We start from the raw sequence: 20,265 nt of genomic DNA, 5'->3' as shown, positions 1-20,265 counted from the left end.
AGAGGTGCAAAACCTCGAATTACACCTGATGTCTGAGTAGCCAACTGGTTTTGGCTCACAATAACTGATGGAATTAAGTGACCAAATAACTGAAGTGTGAACTTGTCTTAATCCTGGCAGGGCTCCTATAAGGCCTCTTTCACACGGGTGTTGCGGGAAAAGGTGCGGGTGTGTTGCAGGAACATGCGCAATTTTTCAGAGCGAGTGCAAAACATTGTAATGCGTTTTGCACGCGTGTGAGAAAAATCGGTAGATGCTGGTCAAACACCAATGACTAAATTAGATAGTTTAGTAACACAAACATATAGTGTAATACATAGTCAACAGCTGTTATAATGATTCAATTAGCCCTGCCAAGTGGTGCCAATTATATTAAAATACTAATATTAAAGAGGTTCTTTGGGAATAATTTAAAATGGCTTCCTAAATTACCACTACTTTCAGAGCTGTAATATTTAATGTCCAATTAGGTGCTTGGGTTGTGGCGTCCCAACACTATATAATCTTGATTGAATAAACTCAAGCACTCCTTGGAATGAGATTTGAATCAGTGCATTCTTTTTTTTATTTTTTTTCTTGCAGGGCAATTTTAAATGCAGATATGTGACCTTTGTGTTTGATCAAGGTCCATTGTAGACCGAAACGTCACATCTATGCATTTAAAGTTGCCCTGCAAGTAAAAACCAAATAAAAAGAATGCACTGATTCTATGTCATTCCAAGGAGTGCTTGAGTTTATTCAATCAAGATACTTTCAGAGCTGCCTATAGGGGGTGAAGGACAGAGAATCACTAAACTACACTACAATGGTAATAATGCTAATCTGTCTATGATATGCTATCATTGCTGAGGAAACGGAGTGGAAAACTCACCAATGTGTAGTATATGCGGGTGCCAAAGTGAAGTGTGTAGTGCACCCTCCTTAGCAGCTCGGCAAGTAGAGACAACTAGTCCTGCACACGTGGACGGGTTTTCTGGAGATCATTTTAAATCATTCCCGGAGAACCCCTTTAAGTCTAATCTTGGGGACCCTTAATGCTTGACAGCTAGTAATACATTTAGTAATACACTGCATTATGCATCATACGCCTACGCTGTATTTATGGCTCAAGCATAGTTTTGAATTGCGAATCAGATGTGGACCCGTTAGTTTCAATGGGCCATACAAGATGCTGACAGCAGACAGTATGCTGTCGGCATCCACACGTTTGTTCTGCGGCCCTGCAAAAAAATAAAAAATAATAGAACATCTCCTATTCTTGTCAGTGTTGCGAACAAGTGAAAAAATAGAAAGTGGCATGCGCTTGGCCAGGATATGTGTTTTGCGAACCTGCATGAGCCCTTAATGAGCAGAAGTTAGGCTGGGTTGATGTAAAATGTATGAACAGGTTAGGCTACTTTCACACTTGCGGCAGTGTGATCCGGCAGGCAGTTCCGTCGTCGGAACTGGCCGTCGGATCCGCAGATCTGCCGCTGACTGCAAGCATTTGTGAGACGGATCAGGATGCGGATCCGTCTCACAAATGCATTGCAAGGACGGATCCGTCTCTCCGCTTGTCATGCGGACCGACGGATCCGTCTTGTACATTTTTTTCTCATTGTTACCGATCTGCGCATGCGCATGCCGGAACGCCGGATCCGGCATTCTGAATGCCGGATCCGGCGCTAATACATTCTTATGGGAAAAAATGCCGGATCCGACGTTCAGGCAAGTCTTCTGTCTTTTTCGCCGGAGAGAAAACCGTAGCATGCTGCGGTTTTCTCTTTTGCCTGATCAGTCAAAACGACTGAACTGAAGACATCCTGATGCAAACTGAACTGATTACTCTCCATTCAGAATGCATGGGGATAAAACTGATCAGTTATTTTCCGGTATAGAGCCCCTGTGATGGAACTCTATGCCGGAAATGAAAAACGCAAGTGTGAAAGTACCCTTAATAAGGGGTTAATAACTTTTACTATTATGGTGAGTGAAAGATCAGTGTGTGTGTGAATGAATTACAGGCTTGTATGAACGAATTATGCTGTCCGGAAAAGCGTTATCAGTAGAGAGCAAGCAGTCCTGAACCGATAACTGCATGCTCCAAGATTACTCAAGGGAATAAAAGCGTATGTGCAAAATAGTGGCTATTGTATGAGAATAAATGAAAAACATGAGAAAGGGAAAATAAATAACATGAAATGAGGAAGAATTTGTCACGTGAAGATATTGTAGAAGAAAGTACCATTAGGCCTCTTGCACACGACCGTATGGCTTTTTCTGTATCTTGCAGTTTTTTTGTTTCAGTAGGGTTTCCATTTCAATTCCATTTTCCCGTTCCGTTTTTCCATTTGGTTTCTGTTTGTGATCAGTTTTTTGCATACGGACCGCAAACGGAACACAAAAAAAACGGAACGGAAACAGAAAAAATAAATGTTCGTGTGCAAGAGGCCTTCGGAGGTAGTGATGGCCAGTTCGCAGTGTTCGCCCGCGAACACATGCCGGCTTCATCTTAACTCACAAGTCCGGCAATGTACAGGTAAGACCTTACCTGTGCCGCGAGCCGGTCTGAAACAAATGCTGTCACCGGGAGCAGGCGATGCACGAGCTAGCGCATGGCAGTTCCTTCCCTGAAGCTGATGCCAGCACATGGAAGGAACACTATGATGACACTGCGCATGCACTAGCTAGTAAGATTGCGGTGCTCTAGCTTTCTGATGTCGAGGAGCAAGGAGGAGATTCTGAGGATGCAGGGGGTGCACATAGAGCCAAGGGGAGTGGGTATAGTGGATGTGCTAGCGGCCATCTAGCAACCCATGTCCTCAGCTCTATACACAAAATCCCGGTGACAGGTTCCCTTTAAGTTCCCAGTCCGCTCCTGATGCTACCTACTTGGAGTGTCAGCTTGATGGGAGATGCACTGTACTTTTTTTTGTTTATGATTTAAATATTTGTCCCATTACTATGCTTTAAAGGGATTTTCCACAATTTTGATACAGATGACCTATCCTCAGTCTAGGTCATCAGTATCTGATCGGTGAGGTTCCTAAACCCAGGACGCCGCTGATAAGCTGTTTGAAAATGCATTGGCGCTCCTGTCAGTGCTCCGGCCTTCTCACAGCTTACCAAGCACAGCGCCGTACATTGCATGCCAGCTATGCTTGGTATCGCGCTCAGCCCAATTGACTGCCAAATCTCATGCAGCGAGAAGAGAAGAACGCGATAAGCGTCAGCTTCTATCCCCTCGTTCTAGTCTCTGACATATCAAAAGTTTTGTGAAAAATGTGACCCTTTAACTCTTTCAAGACCAGGTGATTTTTCATGTTTTAGTTTTTTACTCCCAGACTTCCCATAATTTATTTTTATTTTTTTACATTCACGTATGCAGTATGAGGGCTTGTTTTTTGTGGGACAACATGCACTTTCTAATGGTACTATTTACGGTTACATACAATGTGGTGGGAACGGGGGAATAAAAATTACAAGCGGGATAAAACTGGAAAATAAAACTGCTTATTTGGTTTTCTTAGGCGTCCCCTATATGGTGAAACTCCAGGTCAGTACAAATCCAGCTATACCAGACATGTATATTTCTTTTGCCGTTTTTATACTGGAAAAAAAAAATGGAAAATAAACATTTTTTTTCTTTTAGTTGCCATATTCTGACCCCTATAACTTTTTTTTAGATGTTACATGTATGGAGCTGTGTGAGGTCCGACCTGTGTGAGGGCTTATTTGTTGCGGGCCGATCTGCACTTTTCATTGATACCATTTTGGGGTGGGTTTGACTTTTTGATAATTTTTTATCTTATTTTATGTAGGAGGAGAAGCGACCAAAAAATGGCATATGAGCCATTTAGACTTTTTTTTTATATTTCGCCATTTTCTGTATGGGATAAATATTTTTTATATTTTAATAACATGGAGGTTTTTGCACATGTCAATACTGATGATGTGCACATTTTTATTTGTTCATTTTTTTCATTTTGGAGAAGGGAAGATTAGAATTTTTATATTAAATTTATTATTATTTTTTATTTATTTTTTAATTACATATTTTCCCCTTCGGTAACTATAATACGCAATCATTGGATTGACATTCTCATAGACTCCAATGCACTAAGCCTCATTCACACGTCCAAGTTTTACAGATGTGTGCTGTACATGTTCTCCACGGACAGCACCTGTCCCCATTCATGTTGGGCCTCTTTCACACGACCGTATGGTTTTTTCAGTGTTTCGCGGTCCGTTTTTCACAGATCCGTTGTTCCATTTTTTGTTTCTGGTCCGTTTTTCTGTATGGCATATACAGTATACACTAATTACATAGAAAAAATTGGGCTGGGCATAACATTTTCAATAGATGGTTCCGCAAAAACGGAACGGATAAAATTTTTTGGCGGACCCGTTGACTTGAATGGAGCCACGGAACATGATTTGCGTGCAATAATAGGACATGTTCTATCTTTCAACGGAACGGAAAAATGGAAATACGGAAACAGAATGCATACTGAGTACATTCCGTTTTTCTTGCGGAACCATTGAAATGAATGGTTCCGTATACGGACTGTATACGGAAGGCAAAAAACGTCCCGCAAAACTGTAGTGTGAAAGAGGCCTAAATGTGTGTTTTCACACATCAGTGTTTTAGCACTGTCCGTGGGTCAGTGATTTTAACACAGATGCATGCTCTATTTTGTCCGTGTTCACGGATCCATCACGTCCATTATAGTCTATGGGTCCGTGAAAACCACGGAGGCAACACGGATGCCAACCGTGTTTTATACGTGTTTCACGGATCATTAAGAAGAGATGCTTTGAAAAGTATTTTTCAGCTGTTCAGTGTCAGCGAAACACGGATGCAACACGGACAGCAAAAAACGGACACAATGAAAAAACACGGATCTTTTACGGATGCATCACTGACCACCTGCTCACGGATTTGAGCACGGACGTGTGAATAAGGCTTTATTATTGGTCTATGCGGATTTTACTATGTTTCTATGGAGCCCTACTATAGGCAGGCGCTCTACAGAAATTACTATGCATCAGCCTCCTGTCACACATGCTCCAGCTCTCCCTATCTCCGCAGGGTGTGGGGAGCCGGAGCATACCCGGAAGGTTTGGCCATTAGCTGCAGATGCTTACTGTATGAAACAGCAGGAACCTGCCGGCTATGGCGTCCACTCCACTCATGAGCAGGTGCCATTTTTAAATGCCCGACTGCTGACATATTGTGGGAACGGCCACATGTTCAGCTTTCTTGCTCTTTTCTGTGCTTTATACAGACGTGGACAAAATTGTTGGTACCCTTTGGTCAATGAAAGAAAAAGTCACAATGGTCACAGAAATAACTTTAATCTGACAAAAGTAATAATAAATTAAAATTCTATAAATGTTAACCAATGAAAGTCAGACATTGTTTTTCAACCATGCTTCAACAGAATTATGTAAAAAAATAAACTCATGAAACAGGCATGGACAAAAATGATGGTACCCCTAGAAAACACAGAACATAATGTGACCAAAGGGACATGTTAATTCAAGGTGTGTCCACTAATTAGCATCACAGGTGTCTACAACCTTGTAATCAGCCATTGGGCCTATATATATGGCTCCAGGTAATCACTGTGTTGTTTGGTGATATGGTGTGTACCACACTCGACATGGACCAGAGGAAGCAAAGGAAAGAGCTGTCTCAAGAGATCAGAAAGAAAATTATAGACAAGCATGTTAAAGGTAAAGGCTATAAGACCATCTCCAAGCAACTAGATGTTCCTGTGAGTACAGTTGCACATATTATTCATAAGTTTAAGATCCATGGGACTGTAGCCAACCTCCCTGGACGTGGCCGCAGGAGGAAAATTGATGACAAATCTAAGAGACGGATAATCCGAATGGTAACAAAAGAGCCTAGAAAGACTTCTAAAGAGATTCAAGGTGAACTTCATGCTCAAGGAACATCAGTGTCAGATCGCACCATCCGTCGTTGTTTGAGCCAAAGTGGACTACATGGGAGACGACCAAGGAGGACACCATTGTTGAAAACGAATCATAAAAAAGCAAGACTGGAATATGCCAAACTACATGTTGACAAGCCACAAAGCTTCTGGGAGAATGTCCTGTGGACAGATGAGACAAAAATCGAAGTTTTTGCCAAGGCACATCAGCTGTATGTTCACAGACGAAAAAATGAAGCATATCAAGAAAAGAACACTGTCCCTACTGTGAAACATGGAGGAGGCTCTGTTATGTTCTGGGGCTGCTTTGCTGCGTCTGGCACAGGGTGTCTTGAATCTGTGCAGGGTACAATGAAATCTCAAGACTATCAAGGAATTCTAGAGAGAAATGTACTAGCCAGTGTCAGAAAGCTTGGTCTCAGTCGCAGGTCATGGGTCTTGCAACAGGACAATGACCCAAAACACACCGCTAAAAACACCCAAGAATGGCTAAGAGGAAAAAATTGGACTATTCTAAAGTGGCCTTCTATGAGCCCTGACCTCAATCCTATTGAGCATCTTTGGAAGGAGCTGAAACATGCAGTCTGGAAAAGGCACCCTTCAAACCGGACACAACTGGAGCAGTTTGCTCATGAGGAGTGGGCCAAAATACCTGCTGAGAGGTGCAGATGTCTCATTGACAGTTACAGGAAGCGTTTGATTGCAGTGATTGCCTCAAAAGGTTGCGCAACAAAATATTAAGTTAGGGGTACCATCATTTTTGTCCATGCCTGTTTCATGAGTTTATTTTTTTACATAATTCTGTTGAAGCATGGTTGAAAAACAATGTCTGACTTTCATTGGTTAACATTTATAGAATTTTAATTTATTATTACTTTTGTCAGATTAAAGTTATTTCTGTGACCATTGTGACTTTTTCTTTCATTGACCAAAGGGTACCAACAATTTTGTCCACGTCTGTATTTTCTCTCCTTTTATGATCCACTTCTGCCTTTTGCTTCTAAAACTGCATCAGGAAACCTGACTATGTGGCCACACTCTTATATCTTAACTGAGTATTCCCTTACGTCCTAACCAGCAGCACAAGTGGGGAGTTCTCCCCTGTGAAACTGGTAGGACAGGTGGAATTTTTGTTGACAATAAATTTCCTACCAAGCACTATTTAAATAATTAGTAAAACCCACCCCTTTAAAGGGCAGACTGCCCACATCCCAGTGCTTTTTTTCTCTGTCCCTGTGGACAGTAGGACGGGTCAGGCTGCGGTCTGTTACTTTAAAAGACATTGCTTATTTTGATATATTTTTCCTACCAATTTAATCCTTATTTTTGCCCTCAGCTTCGTCCCCGTCCCCGCCGACTCTCTAATCCTTCCAGCCTTGCTGCATCTGCTGGTTGTTGCAGTCCGCCGCCTTGGTCGGCGGTCCGGGCGGGAGGGGCGGAGCCTAAAGCGGCAGTCTGTTACCTGCTTGCCTGGCCGGCATTGGGCCTCCTGCGTCCCATCGCCGGCTCCTCCTGCTCTACGATCTGTGTGCGGCCCGGCAGGAAGTACGTCAGATGACGACTTCCGGGTCTCTCGCCGGTCATTTCTTTAGTTTTAAGAATAACTAGGTAGCTGTGCCCTAGGTGGTACATTATGTAAATATGTAAATATGTGTGTATATATATATATATATATATATATATATATATATAAATATATGCCAAATAATCCTGTGGGATTAAGAAGAAAATTTGGTATAGAGGCGGGACTATCGGTGGGGCGGAGCTGAGGGGGAAGGTGGAGTTTTTCCACCTATATAAACCCACGAACAAGTGGAGCGCTTCCTCTTTTTTTGCAGAGAGCTATTGCTGCGCTTCTGTGGCTACTACTAAAACTTGCTTAAGTATTTTTCCTTCTAGATGACGTCTCCTAATGGCAATCAGCGCGGAAAGGCTTCCCACAAGCAGAGACACCTAGTCTGCACCTCTTGCGAGATGCCAATGTCAGACTCCTATGAGTATAATCCGCTGTGTCGTCCTCCTCAGTCGCGGCTCACCATAAGGCCGAATGCACACGGCCGTGAGCACTCCGTGGAACCACGGGCTGGATTCCTGCATTGGTATAGATCATACCAGTGTATTGCTGTATTGCGGGCGTCAGCAGGGAGCGCACGGCGTTATAGCAACCAACGCTCCTGCTCTCAGCATGAATCCAGTCCGTGGTTCCACGGACTGCTCACGGCCGTGTGCATTCGGCCTTATTGTGAGCTGCGGAGGACGACACAGCGGATTATACTCATAGGAGTCTGGCATTGGCATCTCGCAAGAGGCGCAGACTAGGTGTCTCTGCTTGTGTGAAGCCTTCCCGCGCTGATCGCCATTAGGAGACGCCATCTAGAAGGAAAAAAACTGCCGTATGCATTCGGCCTAAGCGACATGTTTGGCTGGATGAAGGACTTCATGGGAAACTCAATTTCCGAGATCAAGAATGCCCTCTCTTTCAAGAGAGCAAGAATATCTTCACCGGGTCCTGTGCCTATGGCGGAAGACGTTATCTCCGTGGACGACTGCTCCTCCTACTTGGATGATGAAGACTCGCTGTACTTGTTTTTAGCCGACAAAGGCTTTTGCGCTCCATCTGGTCAAGGGATCGTTATGTCGAGCAAGGGGAAGCTCCGCCGTCCACCTCTAGGGGTTCAGGACCTTCAAAGTGGACGAGAACCTTAAGAGATTGATGCTAACCGAGTGGAAGCACCCGGAAAAGGGTCCAGTCCTCAACAATTGATTTAAACTAATGTTTCCCCTCCATGAGTCGGAGGCAGACCTTTGGGTACCGCCTCCGAAGGTCGACATGGCGACTTCCAAATTGTGTAAAAGGACCCTAGTCCCATCAGATGACAGTAGTAACCTTGAGGACCCGTTAGATCGGAGGGTTGAATGCACCTTAAGGTGCAATTACTCCGCGGCGGCAGCCTCCGCCTCAGTGGTGGTTGCCTTCTCTGAGGTTGCGCACTTTGTACGTTCCCGCATCCTGAGGATTCAGTCTGACCTAGAGGCCGGAGTGGCCAGGACGGACATTTGGGATCAATTTAAAATCCTTCTGCTGGGAGCAGACTGTAACGGGGTGCCGAAGGCACACTCGGTCTCCCATCAGCCGCAGACCTGCTGCTTAGCTTCGGGAGCGAGGATCTGTGTTTGACCTCGTTCCCAGGGCGGCTTTGCTAGCTGGGAGGCTCCCTGCTCCTAGGTCTGCCTTGAGCGCCAAGCTGATCACTCGGTGCTCGACTGGTCGGTCTGTAGGTCATGTGACGCTGGCCACGTCACATGACCCTCACTCCCCACTATAAATACAGGCAGCCTGCTGGCCACAGGTTGCCTGTTAATTTAGGTTCCTGGCAGTTGTTGGATACCTGTGTACTTACCTGATCCTGTTTCCTGACGATCCTTTGCCTGCTCCTCCTGTACTGCGCATCCTTCCTGGTATATTGACCTCGGCTTCCACCTGACTATTCTTTGCGGACTCCTTTGGTACTTCTCGACTCTCCTGGTATTTATGATTCTGGCTTCTCCTGACCATTCTTTGCTTATCCCTCTGTACTGCGTTGTCCTCTGGTTTTGACCCGGTCCGTTCACTATCCGTTATTCGTCTTGTCTGTCTTTCCCGCATGTATCCTAAGTTAGGGACTGACGTCCAGTTGTCCCCTGTCATCAGGACTCGTGAGGCAAGTAGGCAGGGCCAGGGGTGAGGGTGGAGCGCAGTGGTCACTATCCTCCCCCCTGTGTGTGTGTGTACGTGACCGTTACACAGACTTTTTAAACGATGCTTTGGCCCAACATTTAAAGCTGGCTGCTCCCTTGGCTGCTCCCTTGGATCGCTGACAACGCCTCCAAGTTCAATTTATGCGGTCTGCCCTATGAGCCAGGGAGGCTATTTGGTTCTGAGCTGGACAAGCTCATGGAGAGCCTGGCAGACAAAAAAGGGAAAATTCTCCCTCAACAGTCCATTCGGGGCCGCAGTAGGTCAGGGAACACAAGACCCCAGGGCCTCTCTAAGTCCCAGAGACGTCAGGGGTCCTCCAGACGTGGATGTGGTCGTGGTCGGGGCAAAGATCGCAGAGCAGACCTATGACTCTCCCGCTTACCTTCCTCCTTCCCTTCCAGGCCCTCCCTGCGATGCACAACTCCTAAGTTCTCCTCTGGTCAGAGGTCGTTTAAGTTTTTTTTTTAGCAAGCCTGGCTGCAAGAAATTCCGGACCAGTGGGTCCAAAATATAATTTTGTCCGGCTACACGATAGATTTCGTGTCTCCTCCTCAGGAGAAGTTTCTGTTAACTCGGCCTCTACCTCAAACCAAACAGAAGATCCTGGAGGACGCGGTCCTCCTTTACCTTCACAAAAGAGCCCTAGAGGAGGTTCCCTCCCACGAACGAGGGTGAGGGGTGTATTCCCCCATATTTCTGGTCCCAAAGCCTTCCGGAGACTGGCGCATGATAATAGATCTGTGCTACCTAAATCGCTTCATAAGGCAGAAGCGCTTCAGAATGGAGACCATCCTCTCCTTAATCAATATTCTAAAGTCCCGGAGACCTCATGGTCACCATAGATCTAAAAGGATGCTTATCTTCATGTCCCTATTCATCCAACTCACTGGAAGTTCCTAAGAGTTGCGGTCTCCATAAAGGGTGTGGTAAAGTATTATCAGTTTTCTGTTCTACCCTTTGCCATCTCTTCCGCTCCCCACACCTTTACCAAGGTTGGCTCCGGTTGTTGCCAAGCTCAGGCTTCAAGGGCTAGAAATCGTGCCATATCTAGACGACTGGCTCTTAAAAGCCACGTCTCTAGACATTCTTCAAATCCATCTTAATCTGGCTCTTCAGATTCTCCAGCGGTTAGGCTGGTTGATAAATTGGGAGAAGTCCCAGATCCTGCCTTCCACCTCCAGGGTATTCCTTGGTTTTATAGTGGATTCTCAAAGAATGACGCTCTCTCCACGGAAAGGAATGATTGAGTCATAAGAGCCGCACAGTTCCTCATGGCACCTCAACGAGTGCCCATCAGAACACTTATGAAGATGTTGGGCCACATGTCAGCATCTGCGGAAGAAGTTCCTTGGGCCCTTTGGCACCTTCGTCCACTTCAAGAAGAAGTGTTAGCAGTCTTGAACCACAACCCCAAGGGGTTGGACAAGACTCACTCCTTGTCAAAGTTCGGTCTTCACTCAAATGGTGGAGGAACCTATCAGGATCACGTCCAACCTCGTTGGATCACGTTGACCACAGATGCCTCCCTTCTAGGTTGGAGAGCCCATCTGGACTCCACAGGAGAGGCTTCTCTCATCTAATATGAGAGAACTAAGAGCCGTACATCTAGCTCTTTATTATTTTGCTCCTCTCATCCGCGGAAAGGCGGTGAGAGTTTGTTCGGATAGCAAGACTGTGGTTGCTTATATTAACAGACAGGGAGGTACGAGGTCTCAACCTCTTCTCCAGGAAGTTGGTCTAATCCTCTCTTGGGCAGAGTTCAGTCTATCCCACCTTTCCGCGGTTCACATCAGGGGAGATCTCAACATAGGGTCTGAACAGGGACATCTTCTCCCAGATCACTCTACGTTGGGGCACTCCAGAGATCGACTTAATGGCGACCCGGTTGAACGCGAAGGTGGACAAGTTCTGCTCTCTCTACAAGGAGGACAACCCTGTGGAGATAGACGCCCTGTCCATTCCATGGAGGTTCAGGCTGGCATACATATTCCCTCCACTTTCCATGATACCAAGGGTATTGACAAAAATCAAACAAGACCAGACCCCGGTCATTGCAATAATACCATTTTGGCCGAAGAGGTCTTGGTTCACCCAGCTCATGAAGATGAGTCAGGGCACATATTGGAGACTTCCCCTAACGCAGGACCTTGTGTATCAGGACACAGGTCCCTGCCTAGATCTGAGTAAACTCAATCTGACAGCCTGGAGATTGACAGGTCCCTACTAGAATCTAGAGGGCTTTCTGCAGAGGTCTTGAGAACTATTTCACACTCCCGTGCGGAGTCTACAATCAAGGTGTACTCAAGAATTCACAAGATCTTTCTTCAGTGGTGTGCTGTTAAAGAGGTAGTACCCTCAGATCCTCCTCTTTCAGCTATTTTACAATTCCTGCAGGACGGCCTGGACAAGTGTCTAAGCCCGTCTACTCTGAGTCCACACCAGTGCTCTCTCTGCCTTTCTAGGTAGACCATTATCTCAAGACCCCCTACTTCCTCAAGGGAGACGAAAGATTAAAACCTAGAATCCTGAGACCTATCCCTGAATGGGATTTATCCATTGTTCTAAAGGGGATATCCTCTCCCCCCTTTGAACCCCTAGAGAATGTAGACCTTAGATTCCTATCTTTAAAGGTCACATTTCTACTGACCATAACATCGGCCAAAAGGATTGGAAAGTTACAGGCATTGGTGGCCGCTGAGCCTTGTACCCTCTTTCTCCATGACTGTGTCCTGTAGAGATTTTTACCGACATTTGCTCCCAAAGTTCCCTCATTCGGTAACCGAAATCAGACCATCTCCTTACCGATCCTATGTCCTACTCCGTCATCTCCTGAAGAGGAAGCCCTTCACTCCTTGGACATTTCCAGGAATCTCAAAATCTACCTGAACAGAACTGCAGACTTTAGAAAATCAGAGCACCTGCTGCTCTCCTTCTCCGATAAAAGCAAAGGTCTAAAGGCCTTCAAACCCTCTCTAAGTAGATGGGTGAGAGAGGCAATCCGGGAAGCTTTTCTAGCCATGGGGTTGGCTCCTCCATCCTTTGTCACCGCCCACTCCACAAGAGCACTATCGACATCCTTCGCAGAAAAAGGTTTAGTTCCGCTAAAACAGATTTGTGCTGCGGCTTCTTGTAGCTTCCACAGCAGTTTTGTCAAACATTATAGCCTAGACTCTAGGCGCTCTGAGGGGGTGGCATTCGGATGCACCATTCTGTCTGCCGCCCTCTCATTAAAAAAAAGCAGTATTGAGTACCTATTAGGGGACCTTTCCAATTTGTTCGTGTTACTTGCTAGGTCCCCATTTGTGCTGCTGGTTAGGACGTAAGGGAAGCGTTAATTTTAGCATAAATTTGTTTTCCCTTAGTCCTAACAGCAGCACACAAATTTCCCACCCTTGTTTTAGTTCCTACTTGATAATAAAGCACTGGGATGTGGGCAGTCTGCTCTTTATAGGGGTGGGTTTTACTAATTCTTTAATTAGTGCTTGGTAGGAAATGTATTGTCAATAAAAATTCCACCTGTCCTACGAGTTTCACAGGGGAGAACTCCCCACTTGTCCTGCTGTTAGGACTAAGGGACAACAAATTTACATTAAAAATTAACCATTTTTTTTATTAGAAAATAAAAGCTGTTACTATACCTGTTTTAATATTCCTTGCAACTCCTTTTGTGACCACATGTCTGTCAGGAAAAGACGAGCCGCTTCGGCAGCTTTAGGTGAACTTCTGTAAGAGAACAAAATGTTATAAATGAGAGACAAGTTTATTTTTTTATACATCATGTATAGCAAAATGTAATCAAACAGAGCTAGTACTGTGTGCCTAAGACAGACATATTAATTATAAATGCTAACCAGTTTAGAAATACAAATATTTAGAAAATGAAAAACATTCTTTTTTAATCCCTAATCTATGACTGCAATTAAAAAATCTATCCCTAATCTATGACACCAACAGATTATTTTACCAATATCTGTACTATCAGACCAATAGTCGGTGTGTATAACAAAAGATCTGTCTATGTATTTGGTCAGAAAATCTGTCCGATAATCTGGTGTAACAGGCCTATGGCCTCATGCGCACGATTTGCAAAACACGGTTGGCATCCATGTGCGTTCTGCAATTTGCAAAACAGCATAGACAGCCATTGATATACAGTAACTTCCTATTCTTAATAAGACAAGTTATATTTTTTTTGCGGACCACGGAACACAGCAACGGATGCGGACAGCACACGGAGTGCTGTCCGCATCTTTTGCGGGCCCATTGAAGTGAATGGGTCTGAATCTAAGCCGCAAAAACTGAGGCTCGGATGCGGAACAAAACAACGGTCGTGTGCATGAGGCCTAAGTGGTACAAGTGTGTCCCACGTTGATTGGAGCAGGTGGTCAGCTGCAGGTGGCTCCTGCTTTATGTCTTAAGCCCCTTTCACATGAGCGTGACAGATTTGGTCCAGATGCGTTCAGGAAAACTTACACCATTTTGGAAGCAAGCTTAAAAAAACAATTCTGTGTAGGTGCAATGCGTTTTGATGCGTTTTTCAAGCACGTGATAAAAAACGGAAGGTTTACAAACAACATCTCTTAGCAACCATCAGACTTGCTTCCAGATGCAATGTGTTTCACTGAAGCCCCATTTACTTCTATGGGGCCAGGGCTGCGTGAAAAACGCAGAATATAGAACATGCTGCGATTTTCATGCAACGCAGAAGTGATACGTAAAAAACAATGCTCATGTACACTGACCCATTGAAATGAATAGGTCAGGATTCAGTGCAGGTGTAATGCATTCACATCACGCATTGCACCCACGCGGAAAAAACTGCTTGTGTGTAAGGGGTCTTATTCACATGTCAGTGTTCGGTCAGTGATTTCCATCAGTGATTGAGAGTCAAAACCAGGTGCAGCTCTAAACACAGAACAGGTGAAGATCTTTCCATTATACCTTATGTCTGTGGAGGCTCCACTCCTGGTTTTAGCTCACAATCACTAATGAAAAAACACTGACATGTAAGGCTTTAATTGGCTGTTTAACCCCTTAAATGTCATGGTCAATAGTAGTCACTACATGTAAGTGTTTTCAGAGGAGGGGGGGCTCCCACTTTCACTCCTCCATTGGCTTCCCTTGCAAAGTGATTGCAGGGTGCTGATGGTGATGGTTATGGCTATGTTGGAAGCCTAAATATAGCCTGTTAGGCCCTGCCAGAGGCAGACTGTCAGGCTGTAATACATAAGTAGTGCAGTTTATTATGTAAGTACTCAAATGAGACTAAACAAAGTGCAGATTTACAAACAGAACATCTGCACCTATTTTTTTGCGGATTTGTGTGCGTTTCTGCACCAAATCAGCACCAAAACCCAACTTGTGTTTTTTGGTGCGGATTTGATTCTGTTTTGCTGCAGATTTCAAAATCCGCATGGAAGAAAAAAGCAAAGTGTACATGAGATTTGTCTAATCTCATACTCTTTCTGGTACTGTATTATGCGGCAGTTTTTCCGCACAAGAATCTGAAAAGACCATGCGTAATTCACCACGAGTGCAGGTAGCCTTAGGCCCCTTTCACACGGGCGAGTATTCTTTGCATTCTGAATACAGAATGCAAAGTAAAATAGTGATGGAGGGGTTAAAAATAAAAAAAATTAACTCACGAGTCCACTTGATCGTGTAGTTGCAGATCTGTCTTCTTCTGTAATGTTGAGCTGCCAGCTAAGGACCTGTGGTGACGTCACATCACATGGTCCAATCACATGGTCCATCACCATGGTGATGAACCATTTGATTCGACCATGTGATGAGCACAGTGAAGTCACCACAGGTCTTTTGCCAGGTCCTGAAGATAGAACAGAGACCGGCAGCTATGGAGCAGGTAAGTTAACATTTTTTTTTTTTTAACCCCTCCATCCCTAATTTACTTTGCATTCTGTATTAAGAATGCTATTATTTCCCCTTATAACCATGTTATAAGGGAAAATAATAAAATCTACACAACACCAATCCAAACCTGAACTTCAGTGATGAAGTCCGGGTATGGATCTGGGTACCAAACATGGCGATTTGCACTGTTATCGGGCCCTCACACGCCACGCTCGTGTGAAAGAGGCCTTAGGGTTGTAAACGTCTCAGCTCAACTTATCACCATTGTCAATTTATCAGGGACATCTGCAAAGCTCTCAGATAAAGGGGAGACCTTCCAGACTCCTGGAAGAGCTGGCAAATATAACAGCCGATAGATGACTGCTTACTCCCAGAGAGCAGCCCTACAAGATCCATAACCGTATGTGGCCCTGAGAAATGCATCATTAAACACAGCCCTGGCCCCATTACCTGCTCTGAAGGTACGTGATGCATCACAAAAAGAGATGTGGTACATCACAATCATGGGTGGAGCCATCAGGAAAAGGTACAGGGTCTCAGAAAGGGGATGTCCATGCCCTGAAAATAATTAGTTGACTAATAAGGCTACTATCACATCCGCGCTTTCCCTTTCCGTTATTGAGATCCGTTGTCTCCTAGGCAACCTGTTAGTGTATTACTCAGGGTAATACACTAACAGGCAATGCATTACAATACAGATGTATTTAAATGCATTGCAGAGGGGATCAGACCCCCAAAAGTAAAGTCCCAGAGTGGGACAGAAATAAAGTTTAAAAATAATAATAAAAAAAATGAGTTTTTAATAAAAGAAAAAAAATGGAAGTAAAATAAGAAAAAAAATGCCCCTTTCCACAGATTTTATAGAAAAATATATTTAAAAAAAGCACACACACATTCGGTAACGCCACCTCTGTAACACTCTATAAATATATCACATGAGCCACCCTGTCCGATAAACACGTAAAAGAAATAAAAAAAAACTGTTTAGAAAAAAGCCATTTTTGTCACCTCACATGACAAAAAGTGCAACACCAAGCGATCTAAAAGGCGTATGCCCCCCAAAATGGTACCAATAACCGTCACCTCATCCCTCAAAAAAGGAGCCCTTATATAAGACAATCGCCCAAAAAATAAAAATAAATATAGCTCTCAGAACATGGAGACACTAAAACATAATTTTTTTGCTTCAAAAATGCAATTACTGTGTTAAAGTGAAATAAAAAAATAAAAAAGTATACATATTAGGTATTGTCACGTCTGTAACAACCAGCTCTATAAAAATATCACATGACTTAACCCCTCAGGTGAACACAGTAAAAAAAAAAAAAAAAAAATTGCCAAAAAAGCCATTTTTTGTCACCTGTCATCATGAAAATTGCAACACCAAGCGATCAAAAAGGCATATGCCCCAAAAATAGTACCAATCAAACCGTCATCTCATCCTGCAAAAAATGAGCATCTACCTAAGACAATCGGTCAAAAAATAAAAAAAAGTACTGGAATGTCTCTCAGACTATGGAGACACTAAAACATGTTGTTTGTTGGAAAATTATATTATTGTATAAAACTTAAATTAATAAGAAAAAAGTATACATATTAGGTATTGTCACATCTTTAATGTCCTGCTCTACAAAAATATCTTGTGAACTAACCCCTCAGGTGACTGCTATAAAAATAAATAATGGTACCAATAAAAACTTCAACTCGTCCTGCAAAAAATGAGCCCCTGCACAAGATTGGCAGAAAACACATATATATATAGTACAGACCAAAAGTTTGGACACAGCCTCTCATCCCTCTCCTCCCCCTCCCTCACGGCCGAGTGAAGTCTCGCGCAGACGCAGTACCCACTGAGGGCTGCGCCAGTGCGATCTGCAGGAGACTGAGGGCAGGAGCTTCATCGTCGTCACTGGGCATGCGCCGAGCCCAGTGACGACGATGAAGCTCCTGCCCTCAGAAGAGACTTGTTTGGGCTAAAGAACACAAGGAATGGACATTAGACCAGAGGAAATCTGTGCTTTGGTCTAATGAGTCCAAATTTTAGATCTTTGGTTCCAACCACCGTGTCTTTGTGCGACGCAGAAAAGGTGAACGGATGGACTCTAAATGCCTGGTTCCCACCGTGAAGCATGGAGGAGGAGGTGATGGTGTGGGGGTGCTTTGCTGGTGACACTGTTGGGGATTTATTCAAAGTTGAAGGCATACTGAACCAGCATGGCTACCACAGCATCTTGCAGCGGCATGCTATTCCATCCGGTTTGTGTTTAGTTGGACCATCATTTATTTTTCAACAGGACAATGACCCCAAACACACCTCCAGGCTGTGTAAGGGCTATTTGACCATAAAGGAGAGTGATTGGGTGCTGCGCCAGATGACCTGGCCTCCACAGTCACCGGACCTGAACCTAATCGAGATGGTTTGGGGTGAGCTGGACCACAGAGTGAAGGCAAAAGGGCCAGCAAGTGCTAAGCATCTCTGGGAACTTCTTCAAGACTGTTGGAAGACCATTTCAGGTGACTACCTCTTGAAGCTCATCAAGACAATGCCAAGAGTGTGCAAAGCAGTAATCAAAGCAAATGGTGGCTACTTTGAAGAACCTAGAATATTACATATTTTCAGTTTTTCACACTTTTTTGTATATAATCACATGTGTTAATTCATAGTTTTGATGCCTTCAGTGTGAATCTACAATTTTCATAGTCATGAAAATAAAGAAAACTCTTTGAATGAGAAGGTGTGTCCAAACTATATATATATATATATATATATATATATATATATATATATATATATAGTGTTCAGAAAATTGAAAAATGGAGACCCAAATACATATTTTTTTTCTCAAAAATGTTTTATAATGTAAAACTGAGACAAATAAAGTAGACATATTTGATGTCACTGCATCCGTGACAACCTGCTCTAAAAAATAGCATATGATCTAACCTGTCAGGATGAAAAACAGTGCCAAAACAGCGATTTTTTTATTTATTTTTTTTTGGTTACCTTGCCTCACACAAAACATAATATAGAGTGATTAAAAATCATATGTACCCCAAAATGGTACCAATAAAACTGTCACCTTATCCTCTAGTTTCCAAAATGGGGTCACTTTTGGGAGTATATACTGTAGGAGTGCATCGGGGGGGGGGGCGTTAAATGGGACATGGTGTCTAAAAAACAGGCCAGCAAAATCTGCCTTCTAAAACCATGCGGCAGTCCTTTCCTTCTGCGCCCTTACATCAGTTTACGACCACATATGGGGTGTTTCTGTAAACTACAGGATCAGGGTAATATCTGTTGAGTTTTGTTTGGCTGTTAACCATCGATGTGTTAAAGAAAAAAAAGGATTAAAATGGAAAATCTTCCAAAAAAGTGAAACTTACAACTTTCATCTCCATTTTCCTTTAATTCTTGTGGAACACCTAAAGGGTTAACAACGTTTGTAACATTTGTTTTAAGTAACTTGAGGGGTGTAGTTTCTACAATGGGGTCATTTATGGGGGGTTTCTATTATGTAAAGTGACTTCAGACCTGAACTAGTCCTTAAAAAGTGGGTTTTGAAAATTTTCTTAATTTTTTCTTTTTTAATATTTTCAAAACTTCTAAGGGTACTTTCACACTAGCGTTTTTCTTTTCCAGCATAGAATTCCGTCACAGGGGCTCTATACCGAAAAAGAACTGATCAGGATGCATTCTGAATGGAGAGAAATCCGTTCAGGATGCATCAGGATGTCTTCAGTTCAGTCGTTTTGACTGATCAGGCAAAATATAAAACTGTAGCATGCTATGGTTTTAGCTCCAGCGAAAAAAAACGAAGACTTGCCTGAATGCATTTTTCCCCATAGAAATGTATTAGTGCCGGATCCGGCATTCAAAATACCGGAATGTTGGATCCGTCCTTCTGGCCTGCGCATGCGCAGACCGGTAAAAATGTGAAAAAAGATACAAGACGGATCCGTCTGTCCACATGACAAGCGGAGAGACGGATCCGCTCTTGCAACGCAATTTCAGTCACATGCAGATCGGTGGATCCGGCGGGCAGTTCCGACGACGGAACTGCCCGCCGGATCACACTGCCGCAAGTGTGAAAGTATCTTAAGCCTTCTAATGTCCCCAAAAAATAAAATTTTACAAAATTTACAAAATGATGCAAACATAAAGTAGACATATGGGAAATGTTAAGTAATAAATATTTTATGAGGTATCTTTCTGTTTTAACCTCTTAGGGACACATGACGTACCGGTACGTCATGATGTCCTGGTACTTAAGGACACATGACGTAACGGTACGTCATGAATGGTTCCGATCACCGCCGCTCGGCGGGCGGTGATGGGAACCCGGTGCCTGCTCAAATCATTGAGCAGGCACCTGGGGCAAATGCGCAGGCCGGAATTCAGACCTGCGGTTTTCTGCGTTTCCGGGTTATTCGGGTCTCTGAAGACCCGATAACCCGGAACAGGATGGTGATGGTGGTGTGATTTCACTCCACCAATCACCATCCAGCGATCCTGAGTGGTGATGGTGACATCACCACTCAGGATCGCTTTCTGATTGGTCAGTGGGCGGTCCGGCGGCAGATTCAAAAGAGGCAGGCGCTGCCTGCACGTGTCTGCTGCCACCGCTGCACTGCTGCCTGCACCCGATCTGTGCCCCCAGGACCCGATCTCTGCCACCAGCACCCCCCCCATCAGGCACATAGGGACAGCTAGGGAAA

At 44.1% G+C, this 20,265-nt stretch overlaps 1 protein-coding gene across 1 annotated transcript in view; it reads right to left on the bottom strand.

Annotated features, from left to right (window-relative positions):
- The window catches only part of LOC122933047 (plakophilin-1-like), a 64,721-nt gene that overhangs the window by 2,152 nt on the left and 42,304 nt on the right, over positions 1-20,265 (bottom strand). Inside the window, exon 6 of the mRNA XM_044287784.1 lies at positions 13,317-13,401. Coding sequence (XP_044143719.1) covers positions 13,317-13,401 — 85 coding nt within the window. The remainder of the gene's footprint in view (positions 1-13,316; positions 13,402-20,265) is intronic.

This window comes from Bufo gargarizans, chromosome 3, assembly GCF_014858855.1.
Source record: "Bufo gargarizans isolate SCDJY-AF-19 chromosome 3, ASM1485885v1, whole genome shotgun sequence".
Taxonomy (NCBI): Eukaryota; Metazoa; Chordata; class Amphibia; order Anura; family Bufonidae; genus Bufo; species Bufo gargarizans.
The sequence above is the reverse complement of the archived record's forward strand: the minus strand, read 5'-3'. Positions and strand labels throughout refer to the sequence as shown.